Source organism: Eucyclogobius newberryi, unplaced genomic scaffold (genome assembly GCF_026437365.1).
Source record: "Eucyclogobius newberryi isolate DKJ021-1_F unplaced genomic scaffold, fEucNew1.0.hap1 SCAF_18, whole genome shotgun sequence".
Taxonomy (NCBI): Eukaryota; Metazoa; Chordata; class Actinopteri; order Gobiiformes; family Gobiidae; genus Eucyclogobius; species Eucyclogobius newberryi.
This window is the reverse complement of record NW_027315812.1, coordinates 30068576-30090501: the sequence shown is the minus strand read 5'-3', so window position 1 is coordinate 30090501 and position 21926 is coordinate 30068576. Positions and strand designations below refer to the sequence as shown.

General features: G+C 44.0%; 1 protein-coding gene across 1 annotated transcript in view; it reads right to left on the bottom strand.

Moving 5' to 3' along the window:
- Positions 1-21926, bottom strand: part of sspo (SCO-spondin) — a 391282-nt gene that overhangs the window by 78529 nt on the left and 290827 nt on the right. The window contains exons 77-84 of the mRNA XM_072450444.1: positions 19708-19754; positions 19327-19527; positions 18012-18182; positions 15558-15758; positions 15381-15480; positions 12398-12618; positions 9727-9879; positions 3764-3930 (exon numbers count right to left, since the gene is read on the bottom strand). Coding sequence (XP_072306545.1) covers positions 3764-3930; positions 9727-9879; positions 12398-12618; positions 15381-15480; positions 15558-15758; positions 18012-18182; positions 19327-19527; positions 19708-19754 — 1261 coding nt within the window. The remainder of the gene's footprint in view (positions 1-3763; positions 3931-9726; positions 9880-12397; positions 12619-15380; positions 15481-15557; positions 15759-18011; positions 18183-19326; positions 19528-19707; positions 19755-21926) is intronic.

Below are 21926 nucleotides of genomic sequence, written 5' to 3'. Positions count from 1 at the left end.
GGGCGGGGCACACACGCGCTCTGAGACTACGTCACGGGTTGGGCGGGGGAGCCAGATCGCTCTTCACAAGGGTGGGGGCGAATATCAAACCAAGCCGTTTGCATTTCCGGGTTGGTGAGGGGGTCCAAGGTCTGGGTGATATTTCTTAACTATTATGTTAAGGGTGTTGCACAACCCTTATTATTATTATCAATTATACACTTAGGATAGACTAGAAAATGTGAAAAAAGCATGTTATGGCACCTTTAAAGGAAGTATTAATGGATTGGTTTTTACTCTGCTGAATATGTATGCTCCACCAGGGAGTGATATCACCTTCTATACAGATATCATGGACCTGATTTTAAACCTCTCCGAAGGAACCCTTATTTGTGGTGGCGATTGGAGTTTTCACATCTAACCTGCTAAAGGAAGAAGGAAGAAGCTCCGTAAATGAATGAAGAATATAAGACTGATGTATGGAGGGACAACTCTAACGCACGCCCATATACCAATTTTTCTAATCCGCATGCAATTTATTCTAGAATAGACAATTTCTTTATTTTTAACAAAGACACATCTAATAATAAGGCAGGTGTAGGCACAATAGACGTAAGTGATCATGCTCCTATCTACATCACTGTAGGCTTGGAGGAAAGACAAAAAACAAGGCTCAATGCCAGTGTGTTTGATGAGCCTTTGGTTAGGGAATAAAAAGGACTTGTCTGGGGGAAAATTATACTAGGGAAATTTCTCCACACATCCTTTGGGATGCTTCCAAAGCAGTCTTGAGAAAAAAAAATATAGCCATAGCCTCCAAAAAAAAGAAACAAAGGGAGAAAAAGCTAAATGATCTGCAAGAAAAAGTTTGATTGTTGGCAGAAAACCATGCCAAAAACGGGTGTCAAAAAATGCTACAAGAAATTAATAAGAGAAGAGAAGAAATGAATGATCTGATTTCACGGAAATGGTTAAGAAAAGGCTCTTTACCAAATAAAGATATTATGAGAGTGGATAAAAAAAATTAAAAAAAAAATCTAAATCACTATCTTGGGAACTGAAAAGAAAACAAGCAGACAAGACCAAATTCAATCAGCATTTGAATCCTTCTATAAAAAACGTTTCAAAAATTCCAGACGATAAAGAAGATGATAAAATTTCCTCTCTGGACACCCTGTTATGTCGGAAGAACAAACAAAAAAAAAGAAGTAGCTGAGCAGCTTTGGAAATACGATGCGCAATCAAAAGATGAAAGAACAATAAATCTCTGGGGAGCGACGGGTTCACCTCAGTGGTATAAAGCTTTAAAAGACACAATTTCTCCTTTCCTTTTGGCAAATTTTAACTGGATACTTAAGACAACTCAGACCTTTCCTAGTTGGAAGGATACCTAAAGGAGGGAAGGACATATTGGATTGTGCCTCATATAGACCTATTTCTATTCTGAATGTGGACTAACGTATACACACCTCAATTATGTCCAATAGAATGGAACAAATACTCCAAAACTTGATCCACAATGATCAGACAGGTTTCATTATTATTAAACAAATTGGTTCAATATCTGGATACAAAATTAATATGCAAAAAAATTACATTATTTCACTCTGGCATCCCCCTCTGACCTTCAGAAAGACAGAATCACTTAGATATTTATGTGTGGTACTGCATAGAAATATCAAGAAGAAAAAGTATACCCCTCTTTTTATTACAATAAAAAAAGATCTTGAAAAATTGAACCTTATCCCCTACTTAAGTCTAAGGATTGAAACTATACAAATTAATGTCTTGCTCAGGTTTCTCTATCTGTTCCAGACTCAGTGTTACGCGTGAGGGAAGGATGGCGCGTGAGATTGACATGCGGATCGGTGCAGCATCGGCAGTGATACGGCTGCTGTATCGGACTGTTGTGGTGAAGAAGGAGTAAGAAGCTGAGTCGAAAGGCAAAGCTCTCAATTCACAGGTCAATCTATGTTCTTACACTCACCAATAGTCATGAGCTGTGGGTAATGACCGAAAGGACAAGATTGCGGATACAAGCAGTCAAAATTGGTTTCCACTGCAGGGTGGCTGAGCGCTCCCTTAGAGATAGGGTGAGGAGCTCGAAGTAGAGCTGCTGTTCCTCCACATTGAGAATATCCAGCTGAGGTGGCTCGGGCATTTGTTCCGAATGCCTCCTGGACGCCTCCCTGTGGAGGTCTTCCAGCCATTTTCCACCGGGAAGAAGCCCCAGGGAAGCTCCAGGACATGCTGGAGGGACTATGTCTCTCAGCTGGCATGGGAACAATTCGGGATCCCCCGGTGGAGCTGGAGGAAGTGTCTGGAATGAAGAGACGTCTGGGAGTCCCTACTCAAACTGCTGCCCCCGCAACCCGGCCTCAGATAAGCAGAAGAAGATGGATGGATGGACGGTTTCAACTAAGCAAAGGTCCTCTCATTCTTTTGGATATTATTGGATCTGCATGGGCGACTGTTTTTCAGTTGCAACATTATTAAAACCCAACTGATACAGTTAGTGGTTTCTCATTTCTGAAACAACAATGTGGAGGGACAAATCCCGTGGTCATGGAAAATATGTCAGTATATTAGAGAAGGGTCACATAATTGGCATCAAGCAGAGACAACTTCTAAGGAGACGCAGGAACTAATCTACAGATCTAAACCCCATTGAGCATTTTTGGGATGTGGTGGAAAAGGCTTTCGTTAATACAAGAAAAAATAATGCATTGTTAATTAATTGTTTGACACTACAGAAGCTTGTGACTGACCGTGGCTAATCCAGTTACATGTCTACCCGGAGACATTTTGAGTTATTCACAGATTCTGAAAGTGTGAATTCAAAGCTTTCCAATGATGTCTCACTCATGTAGATCTGATAATATTTAAGTAAGTTGTGGTCATTTGAATGTATACAACTCTCAAACCTATTCACTGAGAAAACGGGGCTCAAAGTTTCTCACCGGAGTGAGCCCAGAGTCACAGGGGGGCGGGGCTCATTTGCATCTCATTGAGATAAGCCCTCCCCCCTGTCACACTGACACCACCTCCCCCCTACAGCTATCACTGAAGACTCAAGAGGAGTGTTGTTATTGATGGTAACTGGACTTGAATCAGAATTAGAAGTTACTATATTAAAATGGAAATACTTGGATTACAAAAGGCCCTGAATAGAATCAAAGAATCAGAATGAGAATATGGTTCATTGCATTTGTCGATAAACATAATTCACAGGTGATTCAGTGCAACACAAACAACAAAAGATAAGATAAGATAAGATAAGATAAGATAGCCTTTAATGTTACAACGCAGTAGATACAGGGGGAAAGGACAGTAACTTATAGGAAGTTTAAAAAACACTCTTAATAGAAGAACTCTTATAAACAGATGCCAGGGCCAGGTATACGAACTGCAACTTGTCCATGGCTTTGAATATATGAGATATATCATTTAATGATTTATCCACGCCACGAGGAAATATGATAAAAAATTTGCTGAAAAAAATCGTCCATACCACCTTTAATTACACAACCCTACATAATAAGAGATGCTTCCAATAATACTTAAAGGGTCAGATAAATACACCTATAATAAACATTTAAAAAAAAGAAAAATAGCCCTGCGTTAAACCAACCACAATAAAACTGACTGTAGATGTGTGAGCATGGGTACTGGCCTGTCCCATGCCAACCATTTGAGAAGAGGTATACATAGGCTATAGTGCAGTGATGCTGATAAGTATGTAGTAGTATTTGGGGATGAGTTTGATGCAGAAGTGGTGACAGACCTGCAGACAGTCTTCCTGGTGCTGGTAGGTATTGGGGGGGCAGTGGCAGCCCTCCTCACAGCCGTCGGAGTAGCAACTCTCCTTTCCACTGATCTGGGCACAGCTGAAGGGACAGCCCTCGCCTCGCTCACACTCACGGTACAGCCTGCCAGGAGGACAACCCACCTCTGCACACGGAACAAACAACATCAACCATTTCAAACACGCTTTAAGTCATTCCCTTAAGTGCATCTGACAGGCATGACTATAGATTTCATTCAAAGTTTATAATTGCACTTTCTGGTTGGACATCAGCAGCAGATGACATTTGTAGAGGTAATTCCCAAGCAGCCATAATGTAAACGAGATTTTAAAAAATCCATACAAATTACAATTACAATAGACATATATTGGTATAAGTATAATACAACATATATAATACATACATAATTTATAATATATACTACTGACATAAAATATTAATTGATTTCTGCCAATTTACATCACTTCATCGGTCGTTCAGAGCAGATATTGGGGCATTTACAGTAGTGCCCTACTGTTTCTTCAATGAAAGTATTCAAAATGTATAAATGGCAGAGACTGTTACTAATGTAAGCACTAAAAGCTCGAAATCACCAAGAAACTTTATAAATAGATCATTTACGTCTACTACTATACACTTGGAACGTTTCAGACACTAATAAGCTATGTTTTAGTTGTTTTTTCATCGAGTACATTATGTTTGACCACAAATCACAAATACAAAACTCACTGCAATTAAGCCCAATTGGTGTTTTGAACGGTAGCTTTACTTTTGTATGATATAATCTGTATAACACCGTCAACAAATGTCAACAACACAGCAGAAAGTAAAGACGAGCGCGGCGTCTCGCTAATCTCACGACAATAAGTAAGTAAGTAAGTAAATTTTATTTATATAGCACCTTTCACAGACAGAGGTCACAAAGTGCTTCACAAAACACAGAATAAAACAATAAAAACACAAAAAAACTTACAGTGAACAATACATATACAACAATATACAGTAAAATCAGTCCGTAAAACAAGTGCATTTAAAAGGCTTGACTAAATAAAAAGGTTTTAAGCTGACCCTTAAAAGCAGTAACTGAGTCCAGTGACCGTAGGGAGAACGGAAGATCGTTCCAGAGTTTGGGGGCAACTGCCTGGAAGGATCGGTCTCCTCTGGTCTGAAAACGGGTGCGAGGAACCAACAACAGTTTCTGATCCAAGGACCTTAGTGAGCGAGAGGGAGTGTACGGTTTAATCAGATCGCTGATGTACGATGGGACCTGACCATTTAAAGCTCTAAAAGTTAAAACAAGAATTTTAAAATGTATCCGGTAGGAGACCGGCAGCCAGTGAAGGGCTTTTAGAATGGGTGAAATGTGGGCCCTTCTATTTGTGCGGGTCAAGATCCTCACTGCAGAGTTCTGGACCAGCTGCAGACGAGAGAGTTCCTTCTTGTTAAGACAGGAAAACACGCTATTACAATAGTCTAAACGTGAAGACACAAATGCATGAATTATAACTTCCAGGTCATTTTGAGACACCATTTTCCTGAGCTTAGAGATTTTCCTCAACTGAAAGAAACAGTTCCTCGTCAACAGCTTGGAGTGGTGCTCTAAAGACATGTCTTTGTCAAAGACAACACCCAAGTTTCTAAGACTTGGTTTAGCAGTCTGGCCTAAAACACCCAAGTACTGGTTTATCCCTGGAATGGCATCATCAGGGGCAATAATCAGAGTTTCTGTTTTGTCAGCATTTAGCTGCAAGGAGTTTTGACTCAGCCATTGTTTTATTTGCACTAAACAACTGACCAATGATTTCAGCTTCTGGATCTCAGAAGGTTTAAAAGAGCAATAGAGCTGAATATCGTCAGCGAACAGGTGATAGGGCACATCACTAAACTCTTTAATGATCATTCCCAGGGGAATTATATAAAGCAGAAATAAGACGGGACCCAAGACGGAGCCCTGAGGAACTCCACACAACAGATCAGCTGAGTCGGACATTATTTGTTTTGCAGCAACACTAAAGCTCCGACCGGATAAATATGAGGAAAACCAATGAAGAACTGACCCCGATAGTCCAATCAGGTCCCTCAGTTTGTTCAACAGGATATGATGGTCGACAGTGTCAAAGGCTGCAGACAGATCCAACAGAACTAGAACAGTGCATTTTCCAGAATCAGCAGACATCATAATGTCACTGGACACTTTCAACAATGCGGTTTCCGTAGAATGATGTTTGCGGAAACCAGATTGAAAAGAGTCGTGAATGTTAGACTGATCAAGGAAATCGGACAATTGTTCAGAGACCACCTTCTCTAGGATCTTAGACATGAACGGGAACTTTGATATGGGTCTGAAACTTTTGGGGTCTGTCGGGTCCAAGTTTGTTTTTTTCAGTAAAGGCTCAACTATGGCATGTTTAAATGGACCAGGAAACACACCAGTAGAAAGAGAGAGATTTACCATTTTGGTAACCCAGGGGCCAATAACATCAAACACTTTGAGGAAGAGCCTGCAGGGAAGGGCATCTGATGTACAAGAGGAGGGTTTCATCTTGGGCACCAGAGCTGAGATGTCTTCTAGAGTGACAGGCTTAAAAGAAGACCAGTTTTGGGAAACAGGCTCCACAGAAACAGGTTTATCAGACAATGGGAGTGGGATTTGGTCTTTGATCATCTTGATCTTATCGATAAAGAACCTGAGGAATTCATTGCTGTCAGCTTTGCAGGAAACAGGAGTCACTGGACACAAGGACAAGAGTCACAAGGACAAACAATAGAATTTATAGTGTCAAACAACACTTTGGGGTTTTTCTTGTTGGATGTTATTAGCTGGCGGAAGTAATCAGATCTGGAACTTTCCATCATTTCATTGTAAGATGACACAAGATCTCTGAACCTATGGACCTCAAGACTGGAGGTTTTCCACAGACGCTCAGTTTTCCGACATAGTCTCTTTAGGTTTAGGATATCTTCATTTATCCAAGGACAAGCTTTATTCTGTGATGACACAGTGGATTTTACAGGTGCCACCTGATCTAAAATGGATAAACATTGGCTGTTAAAGGAATTAATTAAACTGTCCACATCAAGACAATTCATAAACAAATGAGGATCAAATACAGCAGAAAATTGGACGGCTGTATTTGCAGTGATAATGCGCCTCTGAGACCTGATGTTTGAGGGCACAGGCTCAGGAGAAAAGTTCAATTCAAATAAAACACAGCTATGATCGCTCATATGGACATCCTCCACACAGAGGTTAGCAACACTCAGGCCACGTTAAAACACCAGGTCTAAAGTGTGTCCCTTTTGGTGAGTGGGACATGAGACATGCCGCTCAAAGTTAAATGTTTCAGTCAAGGTTAAAAGATCCTTTGCAGGGCATGATGAGTCATCGACCCAAATGTTAAAATCCCCAAGAATTAAAACATTTTCCAGCTTTATAATAAAAGATAAATAGTCACTAAAGTCCTTTAAAAAGACAGCAGCAGGACCAGGGGGCCGATAGACTAAAACACAATAAAAAGGACTTGAAGAACCAACCTTGATCATCTGTGATTTAAAGGAAGTGAAAGTCGATGTCTTTACACATGTAACGGTCCTGGGACACAACTGCCAGGCCTCCTCAACGTGACGGTCCTGGGACACGACTGCCAGACCTCCTCAACGTGACGGTCCTGGGACACTACTGCCAGGCCTCCTCCACGTGACGGTCCTGGGACACAACTGCCAGGCCTCCTCAACGTGACGGTCCTGGGACACGACTGCCAGGCCTCCTCCACGTCGACCAGGGCGAGGCATGCAGAAACGGAGCAGCCAGGTGGGCAGAGTTTATTTAGATGAATAAACTCACCCTCTCTCTGCCATGTCTCCGTAAGACACATGAAATCAAGGTTTTGTCTTGTAAAAAGTTCATTCGGTCCACGTCCATCGGTTCAGCTGAGCGCAGCGGGACCTGTCGAAGGCACGCGTTGCGGTCACGTGATTCCCATCTGTTTCGCCGGTAAGCCGACGAAAACAAGGAAGACCCCAGCGCTCATAATTCCAGCGGCGCGCGGGCTCTAGGAAAACAGCCGCCACATCCCGCACAGGCTCCAGGACCGGTGCGGCCCCGATGGCCCGTGCAGGCAACGGGAAAACAGCCGCGATGACCCGTGCAGGCAGCGGGAAAGCAGCCGCGATGACACGGGCAGGCTCCGGGAAAGCAGCCGCGATGACACGGGCAGGCTCCGGGAAAGCAGCCGCGATGGCCCGTGCAGGCAGCGGGAAAGCAGCCGCGATGACACGGGCAGGCTCCAGCCGCGATGACACGGGCAGGCGGCGGGAAAGCAGCCGCGATGACACGGGCAGGCGGCGAAGACGGTGACAGCGAACAGCCGCAAACATCGAGGAGCGGGACCAGGCGCAAGCACCGAGCACGTCTCCCAAAGCCCAGGCTCATGTGCTCCGAACACAAGGCTCGTCTGCGCTTGACTTGCACACCAGACCTTGTGCCTCTTCTCCTCTGCTTCCTCCTTTTTCCCTGGGCCTCGGGACAGCAGCAAAACGTCAGGTGAGTTGGGTGGACAAACAAGGGGTGGCGGAAAGGCTTGTTTGTACCTGTCCCATGTGTCGAAAAGCGACTCCATCGTCGCTTTGATGCGGAAAAGTGCGCCACGGTCATAAACCCGCACAGCAGACACACAACAGACTAATGTCTGGGCTGATAAAACTGCATACAATGTAACGATCGTCACAAATAAGCGGCATAACAGGAGTCGAGCAGTGGCGTGGCCGAACACAGGCGCCATCTTGGATCAAATTAGTCAAAAAAAAAAAAATTATATAATATATATATATATATATATATATATATATATATATATATATATATATATATATATATATATATATATATATATATGCATATGCTTTGCTGATGCTTTGCTGATGCTTTGCTGATGCTTTGTGTGCCAAATATTCTAATGGCATTTATCTTTAAGATAGTCCTGGTTTATTCCTTCTTTGATGCTGCGAAGACCTGCTTAACCAAGATATTTCTCTGAAGCGTGCCCAGCGTTTACGTCCGACCGACCTTTCTGTGGTTCCGGCATGGGACCTTTCCCTTGTGCTGTAGGCATTGCGATCCCCTGCATTTGAGCATCCTTCGTGGATTAACTTTAAATGTTTTCAATGAAGACTGTATTTCTTCTGGCGATGGCATCGGCAAAGCGGATGAATGAGCTCCATGCTTTGTCTGTGGCAGACTCCTGTTTTTGTTGCCACCACAACAGCTCTGGTGTTTCCATTTGGCCGAATATGGATATTGTTCCAAACATGGTTTCGTCGAATGGGCGCACCCTGCTGTTACAAATTGCCTGTTTTGGTGCTGGGTCTGCTTCTGAACATCTGTGTCTTGTCTGCGCGCTTGAGATGTATGTGCGTTCCACAGCATCAGTACGCAAGTCTGAGAGCCTCTTTGTCTGTCTTGCTCGCTCGTGCAAAGGTCAGGCTTTGTCCAAAGAGCGTCTCACGCACTGGATTGTAGGATCACAGAAGCGTATGTTCTAAAGGGGCGACAGCGGCCTTCCGGGGCGAGGGGCCATTCCAAAAGGGGCTTTCAACTTCGTAGGCAGCTAACTAACGAATAGCATGGTTTATTCATTCAGCAAATGACTAAAATTAGGGAATGACAGTCCCTGCTTTTTTCATGAAATCATTTTTTTTCACATATTAATTACAAAAGTTGCAAAGTATGGAATGTGGCAGAATATAAGAACCGTGTAATATTACTAGTAGAAGACTGAAACGTTAAACACGATAATACATTTGGAAGCCAATTTATCTGTGCAGACTTTATTCCTACGACCACCATGGACAATGAGAGCTTTACTAATGATCAGTCTGGCATGTGCACACACACACACACACACACACACACACTGACACACACACACATACCCACACATACCCAGGCAGACTTGGGTGTTGCAGGTCTTGCTCTGGCGGCTGAGCCCACTGCAGGGAGGGGACCTGCACAGACGGAAGCGAGACTGCTGCCCCCCTCCACAGCTCACAGTACACACTGACCACTGGGACCACTGCAACCATGGGCCCACCGAATCTGCACCAAGAGCAAAAATTAGGACACCGTAAAACAAAACAAAAAGTCCAGTTAAGAGAATTCATACTTTAAAAGAAGTTAGAAAGCAAGTTTGTTCTTGACACGTTTAGGCTCATATCTCCCTAGCAATATTATTGCTAGCAAATATTATTGCTAGGGAGATTATCAACAGTACAGTGGATATATATAAATAAACCATTCAGTTTTAATATTGGCTAGAGAGTGTGTCGCCATAGTAACCTTTCGTAATGGCGTACAGTTCCAGCAGCCATGTTGTGGGAGAATATTCTACTAGAGAATACATACAAACTATGGGAGCTGGACCTTTTAATCATAATTTTGTTATAAACACTGTAATAATTTGACTTGTTTATTCTTTTGACAATCTAATGCTCATGTTCTACCTAATGTGAACAAAATCTTGAAAAACAAAATCCAGAATTAAACATAGCTTTACATGGTTTAATTCTGCAATTAAACATTTTCATAGTTCAGAGAAAAAAATGTCCTGAAAAAACAGGTATAGTTCTCTGCTTCACTAGGACCACTACATTATTTTCTTTTACAATTGTGCCCTTTCTCCACTGGCTGCCACGTTTACCACAGCACCAGAACAAGGTAGTTAGGAGCTAATGCTAGTTTACATATTACCCTGTTGCTATGCTAACAAACGTTTGCCTACTTGCACACAGTTTTAATGAGCCTAATTTCCAACTGTCCGACCGTTATATTTTAGGATCAACAGTCACTCACCCGCACACGTTTGACAGCTTTGAACACTTTGTGTGCAGAGGGCTTGTGAATGAGGAAGCTTAGGTGTCCACATAAGCCCATAACTTCTGTCTTCTTAAAGTATCAACCCTTTTCATTTTCAATGTTATGATGATCTCTAACAGAGATCATCATGCATGCAGTTAGGTCTTCAGAGTGACAATGACAACAAATAAGTCACGTGACTGAAACCCATGGATACGTGATTATGAATTGGCTTAATTTTTTTTTCAGAATAAAAACACAGAACAAAAAAATAAAAACACGACACAGAGAACAAAATAAAACAAAGGCATGGCATTAAAAAATATTATAAAAATTATGATTTTTTTAATTATGAAATTATGGCATAAGTAAGTACATTTTGAATGTCAGGTATAATTGGTGTAAAGTCCTTGATTTTCGTTCCCTCGCAGTCTGAGTCATCCATTTTTAAGTGACGGCCTTTTTAGGACATTCCGGAGCGTTCCATTGATCTCAGTACAATATTTCGGAGCAATAGGACACTCCCAAAAAACATGGTAATGGTTTGCCTCCTGAGTGCCGCAAGTTCAATGTGCATTTTCCTATGAATGATGTGCACTTTGACATGGTGTTATAAAAAATGTGTCTCACTTCCAACCGCATTCCCTCCAGACATGTGACTGTGTGGTCCTCCACACAGTCACATTTATTTTTGATATTTATAGTTGAATGATTGTCCAGATTATTAATACATTTATATAATTTAGATATTGTTCCCCTTGAATGTTCAGATTTATAAGCATTGATACAAATTTCAGTCAGAGGGTTACAATGGTTGTTGTAATCTGGTGAAAAACGTTCATACCTTTTGTAATCCAGACCTTGAATCTCAGGTCAGTTCTAGTTGGTACAAAACCTTCATCATAAGCCATTCAGTATAAGATTTGTTTAGTTTGCATGTTCTGATCAGCGCCTTCCATGTTGAAAGTACAAATATTACCACGCGATTCTTAACTTCCTCCAAATGACTCAACCATTTGTCATTCACCAGTAAACTTTGTACAGGAAGCAAAACATTATTCCCAATATTTTTTCCATTGATCTTAATTTTCTGGATTACATCAGTACAGCAACACTCTGATTTGAGCTGACATAAAGTATTTTTTTCAGACCGGTACAGATCGGTAGAGACCAAGCGCCGTCCCGCGCCTGAGAGCTTGGTGTAGCATTTCATGCCTGGTTCTCGGTCTGCCTGGTTTTCTTAGACATGTTCTCGGAATAAGTGTCCAGTTTCTTCATATGTCTGCTCCCACGTAAAAAAATCTGGTGTAATAAAGACGTATAAATAAAAAAATTTGACCGCAGCCCAACGGGCACGACTAGGTGATCATCATCCCGGATGTTCTATCCTGTATTTTGTATCTATTCTTCTTTTTTTTCCACTAAAATGTATTACTTGAATTGGATGTCTGAGACTCTCAGAATTGTTAAATGAAAACTTATTATTATTTCAATATTGTCAAGTAGATGGTAACATATGTTTATGTTCTGTAATTATCATCGTGAGTCAGGTGAAGATGTATGGACTTAAAGAGGTTATGTTAAAACTGGGTGACATGTGAATGATACAATTGCAGCAAATTGTCAAGAGCCAGATTTTTTTTGTATTTTCCTTGGTTGAAAATAATGTATTTGCATATCTCACCTGTAGCCACTTGAAAAAAAAAATATTACTACAGTAAATGTAAATGAAACATGATTGATGAATGATAAATGACCATACCTTTGCAGATGTGACTGTTACATTCTTTCCACTGTTCAGCCACGCCCATGCAGCCCCGCCCACCACTCTGAGGGGTGGGGCTATTGCATAGGCGTGTCCTGGACCTGACCCCGCCCCCACAGGACAGGGAGCACTTAGTCCAGGGACTCCACTGACCCCACCCACCATCCACATGGCACCCGGGGACTGACTCGCACAACAGCACTCCTGCCTCGCACGAGCTGACAGAGCAGAAAGAAGGTAACACATTTTGATATGTTATAATAAAATATATGTAATAAATAGGCAGTTAATATACATATAAACAATAATATTCACCTTAGACAATGTTTTAAAATTAAGGCTGGAACCAGGATTAAATCAGGTTTAAAGATGGGCTTAAATCTACTAAACTAAAACTGTACATCAAAGTTGAAACCATGGAATAACAGAACTTCAGGTACTCTAAAAGTTATAAAATGCAAGTAAAACACTTCTTCAACTTTGATCCGCCACTCGATCATTTAGATATCCGCTCTTGACCACTGCCCAGTCATCATTGTAGTCAGGCCTACATTGACTGCTTGGACTGCTTCAGCACCACTGTCTGGACTGAGCTCCATGGCCCACATGGGAAGGACATCAACACCATCACAGAGTGCATCACGGACTACATCAACTTCTGTTTTGAGAACATTGTTCCCTCCCGGACGGTGCGGTGTTTTCCAAACAACAAGCCATGGATTAACCGTGAACTGAAGGCTCTGCTGAAGGAGAAGAAGAGAGCCTTCAGGTCAAGGAACAAGGAGGAGCTGAGGACTGTGCAGAAGGAGCTGATGAGGAAGATCAGGCAGGCTGAGGCCGGCTACGAGAGGAGGATGGAGGAGCAGCTGCAGCAGAAGAACATTCAGGGAGTGTGGAGAAGCCTGAAAACCATCTCGGGCTTCAAAATCCCCCCTGCCCAGACAGAGGGGTATCTACAGTGGGTGAATGATTTAAATGCTCACTTCTTGAGATTTGATCGGTCACCCGCTCCCCCCCCCTGCACAGCTGCATGCTCCCTCTTCCACAGCTGGACAATGCCCTGCATCTGTTCCTCTTCACTTCTCTGCCCCGGACCATCAGCTCCCCACTTCGCCTGGACTCACCCATCCCCCCAGCACACGGTCCCCCTGCCAACCACTGACTGTCACAGCAGCACAGGTGAGGAGTGAGCTGAAGAGGATTAAAGTGAGGAAGGCAGCAGGACCTGACGGCATCAGCCCCAGGCTCCTTAAGTCCTGCGCAGATGAACTGTGTGGAGTTATTGAGCATGTCTTCAACATGAGCCTGAAGCTGAGGGTGGTACCACAGGTCTGGAAGACCTCCTGTCTGGTACCTGTGCCCAAGACACCGCACGCCAAAGACTTCAACAGCTTCAGGCCAGTGGCTCTCACGTCCCACCTGATGAAGACACTAGAGCGGCTGGTCCTGGACCACCTCCGCTCCACCGTGAGCTCAGCCATGGACCCGCTGCAGTACGCATACCGGCCTGGCATCGGAGTGGAGGACGCCGTCATCTCCCTGCTGCACCGCTTTCTCTCTCACCTGAAGAAACCTGGCAGCTCTGTGAGGATCCTGTTCTTCGATCTCTCCAGCGCCTTCAACACCATCCAGCCGCTGCTCCTGAGGGACAAGCTGGAGACGGCTGGAGTGGAGTATGACCTGGCAGAGTGGATCCTGGACTACCTCACGGACCGACCCCAGTTTGTGAGAGCACGGGACTGTGTGTCTGACACTCGGACCTGCAGTGTGGGGGGCGCCCCAGGGCACTGTCCTCGCGCCCTTTCTCTTCACCCTTTACACTGCAGACTTCAGACACTACACGGACAGCTGTGTCCTGCATAAGTTCTCTGATGACTCTGCCATCATCGAACTCATCATGGACGACGATAATGCGGAGTACAGAGGACTGGCGCAGGACTTTGTGGACTGGTGTCAGCGGAACCACCTCCTAATCAACGCGGGGAAGACCAAGGAGATGGTGGTGGATTTCCGCAGCCGCAACCCCACTGCCCCCTCACCAGTGAACATCCAGGGATGGCTCTACCTCCTGAGGAGACTCAGGTCTTTTGGAGTGACAGGGCCACTCCTGAAGACCTTCTACGACTCTGTGGTGGCATCAGCCCTCCTGTACGGTGTGGCCTGCTGGAGCAGCAGCATCACAGAGAGGGAGAGGAAGAGGCTGGACAAAGTCATCAAGAAGTCCAGCTCCGTCCTGGGCTGCGCTCTGGACTCGGTGCAGGAGGTGGGGGACAGAAAGGTCCTGGCTAGATTCACATCTATGCTTAACCATGAGTCTCACCCCCTGCAGGACACTCTGTCCGCTCTGGAGAGCAGCTTCAGTGAGAGATTGATCCACCCTCGCTGTGTGAAGGAAAGGTTTCATAGGTCTTTCCTTCCTGCTGCTATCAGACTTTATAACAAACACTGTTTGTCCTGAACACTCGCAATACTGACCTAACCTAATACTAATGTGCAATTCCGTCATATGTGCAATTACTGTTGTGATTCATATGCAATTACTGTGAAATTCATGTGCAATCTATGTGCCGTCGTGACACATATTCATGTGCAATTACTGTCGTGATCACATGCAATGGTATTTATGTATTTATTTATTTATTTGTCTATGGGAGTTTTTGTTTATAGGAGATCTTCTACTGAAAGTGTTTTTCAAACTTCCTGTAAGTGATCTGTTCTTTTCTTCTGTATCTACCTCTGTATCTTCCTGCGTTGCACCAATGAAATTTCCCCATGTGGGACAATAAAGGAATATCTTATCTTATCTTATCTTATTGTTCTATTGGGCCGAGCCCAGCCGGGGCCTGTTGGCCTGGCCACTAGGGACTCACATCCCAGACACAACTCCAGGTGGAGCTTGCGCAACATCACAATTCCTGATATTACGCAGTTTATCAAAAAATGTATAATGCTACGGCCTTCTTTACAGAAAAGCCCATACCAGTTTTTACAGTCAGTGATGACACTCTCTCCTGGGTTTGCAAAATGCCAGTCAAAGCCCCCAGACCACACCCACGAAGCATTACTGGAATCCGGACTCTCTGCAAAAATATGAGGCTGTGAACACAACATTCTAGAAGAATTCTCAGTTACTATAGTTGTTCCTGGAGGTACAAACCAGTTGCAGAGCTGTTGTGGAACTTGCAGCGACACTCTTCTCTGCTTACACACACTCCATCCTGCAGCACCATGTCGCTGGGACAACTGCAGGTCAGGCTGCACCCAGGGGTGTCCAAGCACTCCGTGTCCCCATAAAGGTCAGAGCAGGAGTGGGGACAAGGCTTTCCACATGACCAGTCCACTTGCCCCCCGCCACAGTCTGGAGAGCAAAATACTCATTTAGATAGTTCGATTGGAGTCAACTTCCCTGCTTAAATACTGTGATGTTTTGTAAGTGAATGCTTTTAAACAGCTGGCTGCGCTTGAAATGCTCCTCAGGGATCAAATAAATAAATCTATCAATCTATCTAGGCCGTGGCTGCAGAGTCGCGGCGTGGTCAAAAAACCCAGCAGTTTCAGGAGCAGCGGCACGCCCATATAGCCTCATGGCTAACCCTAACCTTAACCCTAACCCTAACCCTAACCCTGACCCTAACCTTAACCCGGCGTGGTCCAACCCGGCGTGGTCAAAAAGCCCAGCAGTTTCAGGAGCCGCGGCACAAAAAAACCATGCAGCGGCTCTGTAGACACTCCCATCTATCTAACTACTAAACCAATTATTAGTTATAGCCCGATAGTACTAACCAGTTAGAACATTATACTATGCCACTCTTACCCTAAAGATGACAAAAGGTTTATTGCCATTGTCAACGAACAAAATTCACAAGCATAGGAACTTGTCTTGGTGATTTGATGAGACACAAAACAATAAAACAAAGAATAAGTCATAACAATAATAATAAAACATATAGAAATGTACACACATTTAGAGTTGTACATTTGTGGTGAAGAAAGTGAACAGTGTAGTGAGTGATTAATTTATGGTTAAAGTGACAGTGTTTAGGAAATGTTCATGAGTCCAACGGCAGAGGGAAGAAACTGTTCTTGTGGCGGGAAGTTCTGGTCGGAATGGACCGGAGTCTCCTGCCTGAGGGGAGTGGCTAAAATAGTCCATATCCAGGGTGAGAAGGGTCGTCTGTAATCCGACCTGGTCCTGCAGAGATGGAAATCCGCAGCCGATCACCTTCTCAGCAGAGTGCAGCATGCGCTGTAGTCTCTGTTTGTCCCTGGCTATGGCTCCAGCGTACCACACGGTGATGGAGGAGGTGAGGATGGACTCGATGATGGCCGTGTAGAACTGCACCATCATCTCCGCTGTCAGATTGGCTTTCCTCAGCAGGAAGTACATCTGCTGGGCCTTGGTGAGGGAGCTGATGGTTAGCTCCCACTTGAGGTCCTGATGATGATGGCATGAAAGCTGAGGGAGTCCACAGTGGAAATGGAGTCTGTGATGGTGAGGGGGGACTTTCCTGAAGTCCAGGATCATCTCCAATGTCTTCTGGGCGTTGAAATCCAGGTTGTTACCGCTGCACCAGGACACCAGCCGGTCCACCTTCCTCCTGTAGACAGACTCATCCTTGTCCGAGATAAGCCCGATGAGGGTGGTGTTGTCCGCAAACTTGATTAGTTTTACAGAGTCGTGGCTGGAGGTGCAGCAGTTTATGTACAGGGAGATGAGCAGGGGAGAAAGTACACAGCCCTGTGGAGCTCCTGTGCTGATAGCTGATAGTGTCTGACACATCCTTCCCCAATCGCATGCACTGCCTCCGATCAGTCAGGAAGTCAGTGATCCACCTGAGATGGAGTCAGCCAAGTTGAGCTGGAAGAACTTGTTCTGGAGCAGAGCAGGGAGGATGGTGTTGAATGCAGCTGAAGTCCACAAACAGGATCCTGGCATAGGTTCCCGGGGAGTCCAGATGCTGCAGAATGAAGTGAATTTCCAAGTTGACGGCGTCGTCCACAGACCTGTTGGCTTTGTAGGCGAACTGCAGGGGGTCCTGCAGGGGGGAGGTGAAGGACTTGAGGACCAGATGCTCAAATTACTTCATGACTACAGACATCAGCGCCACAGGTCTGTAGTCATTAAGTCCAGTAATCCGGGGCTTCTTGGGGACAGGGACAATGATGGACGACCTTGAAGCAGGCTGGGACATGGCATGACTCCAGGGAGGTGTTAAAAATACCAGTGAAGACAGAGGCCAGCTCACCTGCGCAGTGTCTTAAGGCTGGAGTGACACCATCTGGTCCAGCAGCTTTTCGAGGCTTGGATTTGCGAAATAGTCTGCTTACATCCTGTTCCTGAACTGTGAGAGTGGTGGGGGAGGTGGGGGATCGGGGTTGTAATTAGTGAGAAGCCAGAGCCCACTCCACACAGAGGCGGGGTTGTTGTTTGAGAACTGCTGCTTCAGACGCTTATTGTACTGAGATCTAGCTCTCGACACCGCCCTGCTAAATCCCTACTTTACATCTTTGTAGCGCTCTCTCTCACTGGCCCTGTGCGCTGCCCCCTTCTGCTGCCTCAACTGCCTCAGTTTTGGTGTGAACCCGAAAGCACTTTGGAAAAATCACTGACCTGAGCATAGAGTCATATTGTCATGGCACCCCCGGCTCTGCCTGCTCTCTCCTATACAAGGCAGACCTCCGAACCTGGAGGGGGGACTGTTACACTGCCGAGTCCGCATGGAGGAGCCTTGACAGCCATTACACTCTGACCAGACTGACCACGGGCTCCATGCACCATGCACTGCAAGTATGAAAAAAAACAACATTTGAAGACATCTAAAACATAGACCACATGACTACTGGGCAGCACTATATAGCAATTTTAAACAAGTGACCATATTACCAAAATATAAACTTAAATGTCTCCATCCATTATTAAAGGTTGAATAGAGGATTTTTAGCGACCAATCAGAGTCTCATTTCCTCGTGGCGCGGACAGCTGATTAGTTCTCCCACATGTCAATCATTACCTGCGTGCTAGTGCACATTCTGGCTAGTTCCTAGGATATCAGCACTTTTTTCCTGGCTGCACATGCGTGGTTTATATGTCAGTGTGTGTTTATGTGATAAAATGTAAATATATGATTATATTTCTGTGATGTATTTTATCTGCATAATAGTGTTATATTATCTGCATCATTAGTCTAAGAGAAAAGCAGCATGTGACAAACTGCATTTGTGAAGGTGTCGTAAAGATGGGCCAACGAATGTTTGCCCCAGGGAGGGGGGTAACACCCCAGGGGGGAGTTGGGTAAACATTACCCAAGGCTTTATCTCTAGGAAAAATACCAGCTGTTGTAAAAGACAAGTGCCTTGATGTGAAGCTGACCAATGAGAAATGTGACCCGCCTATTCCATAATATCTAATAAAACCAACCTGCATGAGAAAAAACGTGAGACGAAGGAGGGTCGCCAGGCTGCTTACAACAGCCTGAGTGACCCGGCCCAGCGTTTTCCCCCATGCATGCCACACAAAAGTCTGATATTTCTGTGTCGTTTCATATTCTAAGTTGAATTGTGTTCTCTGTGTGTTAAGGAATAGCATTGGTGTATGTCTCATTCCCTGACAGTTTGGCGAAGCTTAGCAGCGAGTTCCTTCAGTGTAGCCCCATGATTTCAGACCGTATAAAAATGCACAAAAATGGCTGAGGGATGACAGAGAAAGACAAATGTTTGAGCTAAAAGTTGCTGATTTCTCAAATTGGCGAAAAACCATCTATTCAACCTTTAAGATGTCTGTGCTGAAATGTACTTGGAGTCAATAGTATAAAGTATTTTCAATATTAGTGTTTTTTGTAATATTATGTGTTATTGTGACAGGCCTAATACAGTAGCTGTGCATATAAGGCAGTGAAGTCATGTCCTGACCAGAATGTCCGCCTCACCAGGACAGAAGCTGATGACAGGACAGGGATGTCTTTGAATCTGGACTCCCACACCGTTGTGTACTTCCTGTTTATCAGGACAGGTGGCTCCTCCCTCTTTGGGCTCGGGGCACCTACAGCTCCTGTAGCGTGACACAGACTCCGCGCCACACGTCCTGGAGCAGGGAGTCCAGTCAGACCACTCGCACCAGCCACCATCCACTGGAGGACAAAACATCACACTGGTTTAATGGAGACAAATTATTCTGTTGTATTTGTTTTTTTCTAGAAAGTAGTATTTCTCATTTTGAAACTTAAAACAAAACGATTATAACAAGACAAAAGCAGTTCAATGGGCTGACTATTCAAAAAAAAAAAAATCATCATCATCTGTCTTCTCACCTGGACAGAAATCTCTAGTGCAGTTAAGTCTTCCTCCTTCACAAGTGCTGAAATGAAACCAGTTGTTATTTTTCAATTTACAGTATGAACATGCTATACATGCTATCAATTGCGTGCTAGCTAATTGAGAGAGTCAGGACATTTCCTGGTGGCCAGTGGCCATTGAAGTCCAGAGAGAAAGACAGAGAGACCATTCTGTCACAAAGTGTTTCGCACAGTCAAGGAGTAGATGAGTGAAACAATAGGAAATGGAACATGTGCTGCAACAGAAATAACGTGTCTAAGCTAGAAGTGACAACATGATAACAACAACACTAAACATTTGAATAATTAGAATCAAACTTTTATAATAATTATAATAATTTTTCAAATATTTTTGTAAAGCCAGGACTTATAGATGCACTTTGTCCCCACTTGGATTCAACGTTTTTTGTTGTCTGATTATTACCTGTTTCATTGCTATGATGTGTGTTGGATACCGTACTCCACTCATACAAAGGAACAGTTGTTAGCGCTTTAGTGTTTCCCCGTGACAGATATGAGATCTCCCAAAAGAAAAGTTACTTTGTGACTGTGTTCAGCAGGGGAAACGTGAGATCTCTTCCCAACAAGACGGATGAGCTGGTGAGCTCACACAATACCAGCGAGAGTACAGAGACAGCAGCATCAGGCTTTTTACGGACTTTGCAATCGCAATGGACCATTTTAATCTACTGTGTATACAAAACAGAGGAGAGCGTTAAGAAGAAGACAGGAAGATAAGCTGTGTTTGTGAATGAGAAGGGGTGGCAAACCTGGACACCGTGTAACAAAGACATTGAACAGTTGGTTGTTATCATGAGGTCATACTATCTCCCCTGGGAGTTCATGCACATTATTGTGATCGCTGTGTATGGGCCCCTCTCTGCAGCCACTGATAATGCTTCTGAAGCCCCTCTCTCCTGCACCAGCAACACAGAGCACCTACAGGCCTTGTTCATCATCTTCATGAATTTGACTCATGCTTCCTCCATGTAGTTAAGTGTTGGACTAGTAAGAGTGACTGTGACCACTGTGTGGACGGAGCACTATGACCCACTTAGAGAGCACATTACAGAATGCGGACAACATAAACTTCTGCTTTGAGAACACAGTACCCTCCCAGATGGGGCAGTGTTTTCCAAACAGCAAGCCATGGATTAAAACTGATAGTAAAACTCTGTTGAGAAGAAGAAAGCTTTTAAGTCAGGGAACAAGGAAGAGCCAAGGCCTGCGCAGAAGAAGCTGATGAGGAAGATCAGGCAGGTGAAGTAACTACAGGAGGAAGATGGAGGGATTGACCCCCAGAAATAATAATTTCCTGTATTCTGGTGAATTTTAGATATACTATTTTTACTATTTTGGAATTTCACTGCCCATTCACTTGGATGCATGATGTAATTATACTATCATTTTAGTAACCCTTCCAAACCGTTACCCCAGGCCCTAAGATTCACTGCACAGCCCCTGCTGACCCTTCACAACTCTCCCTTTCTCTGTGTAGAGACTCCAAGTAACACACAGGCTGCAAACGTTTTTCTCAGGACTGTTAAACTTCTGTTTTATGTTGTTGAGTTTGTTTGACTCAGCAATGCGCAATTCCATGTGTCAGCTGAATTGGCATCAGTTTGATCTTCCATTCATTCATCTCTTTTGCATATTTTTTCTATGAATACAGATTAACATCAAAATAAAGTACATTTTGTAGCTTGACACCACCAGTGGCCCTGATCTGCCTGACCATCTGATTTTCCCCCAGTTTGATTCTAAACCTAACCAAGCTTACTGCTCGCTGCCTGAGTTTCGGGTCGACTAGGGCTAGTTTAACTGGGGCTGTTGTTTGGGGGTTTCGTGTTTTGTGTCTGGGCTCACTTTTTACAATGGACAAAACACTACCTGTGATATTTCTGCCTGGTGTTTTTCCATATGTGTCTTCATGTCTTGTATGTATGTAAGATAAAATAAGGTAAGATATTCCTTTATTGTCCACACATGGGGAAATTTCATTGTTGCAACGCATGTAGATACAGAGGAAAAGGACAGATAACTTATAGGAAGTTTAAAAAACACTCTTAATAGAAGAACTCTTATAAACAAAACCTCTCATTTCCTAATATGGAATGGAGGGAAGAAAAAAAAAAAATTCTGTACTTTCCTGTTAGGCAGCTCACCACCCCTTTTTTGGAGGTCAGGGATTTATG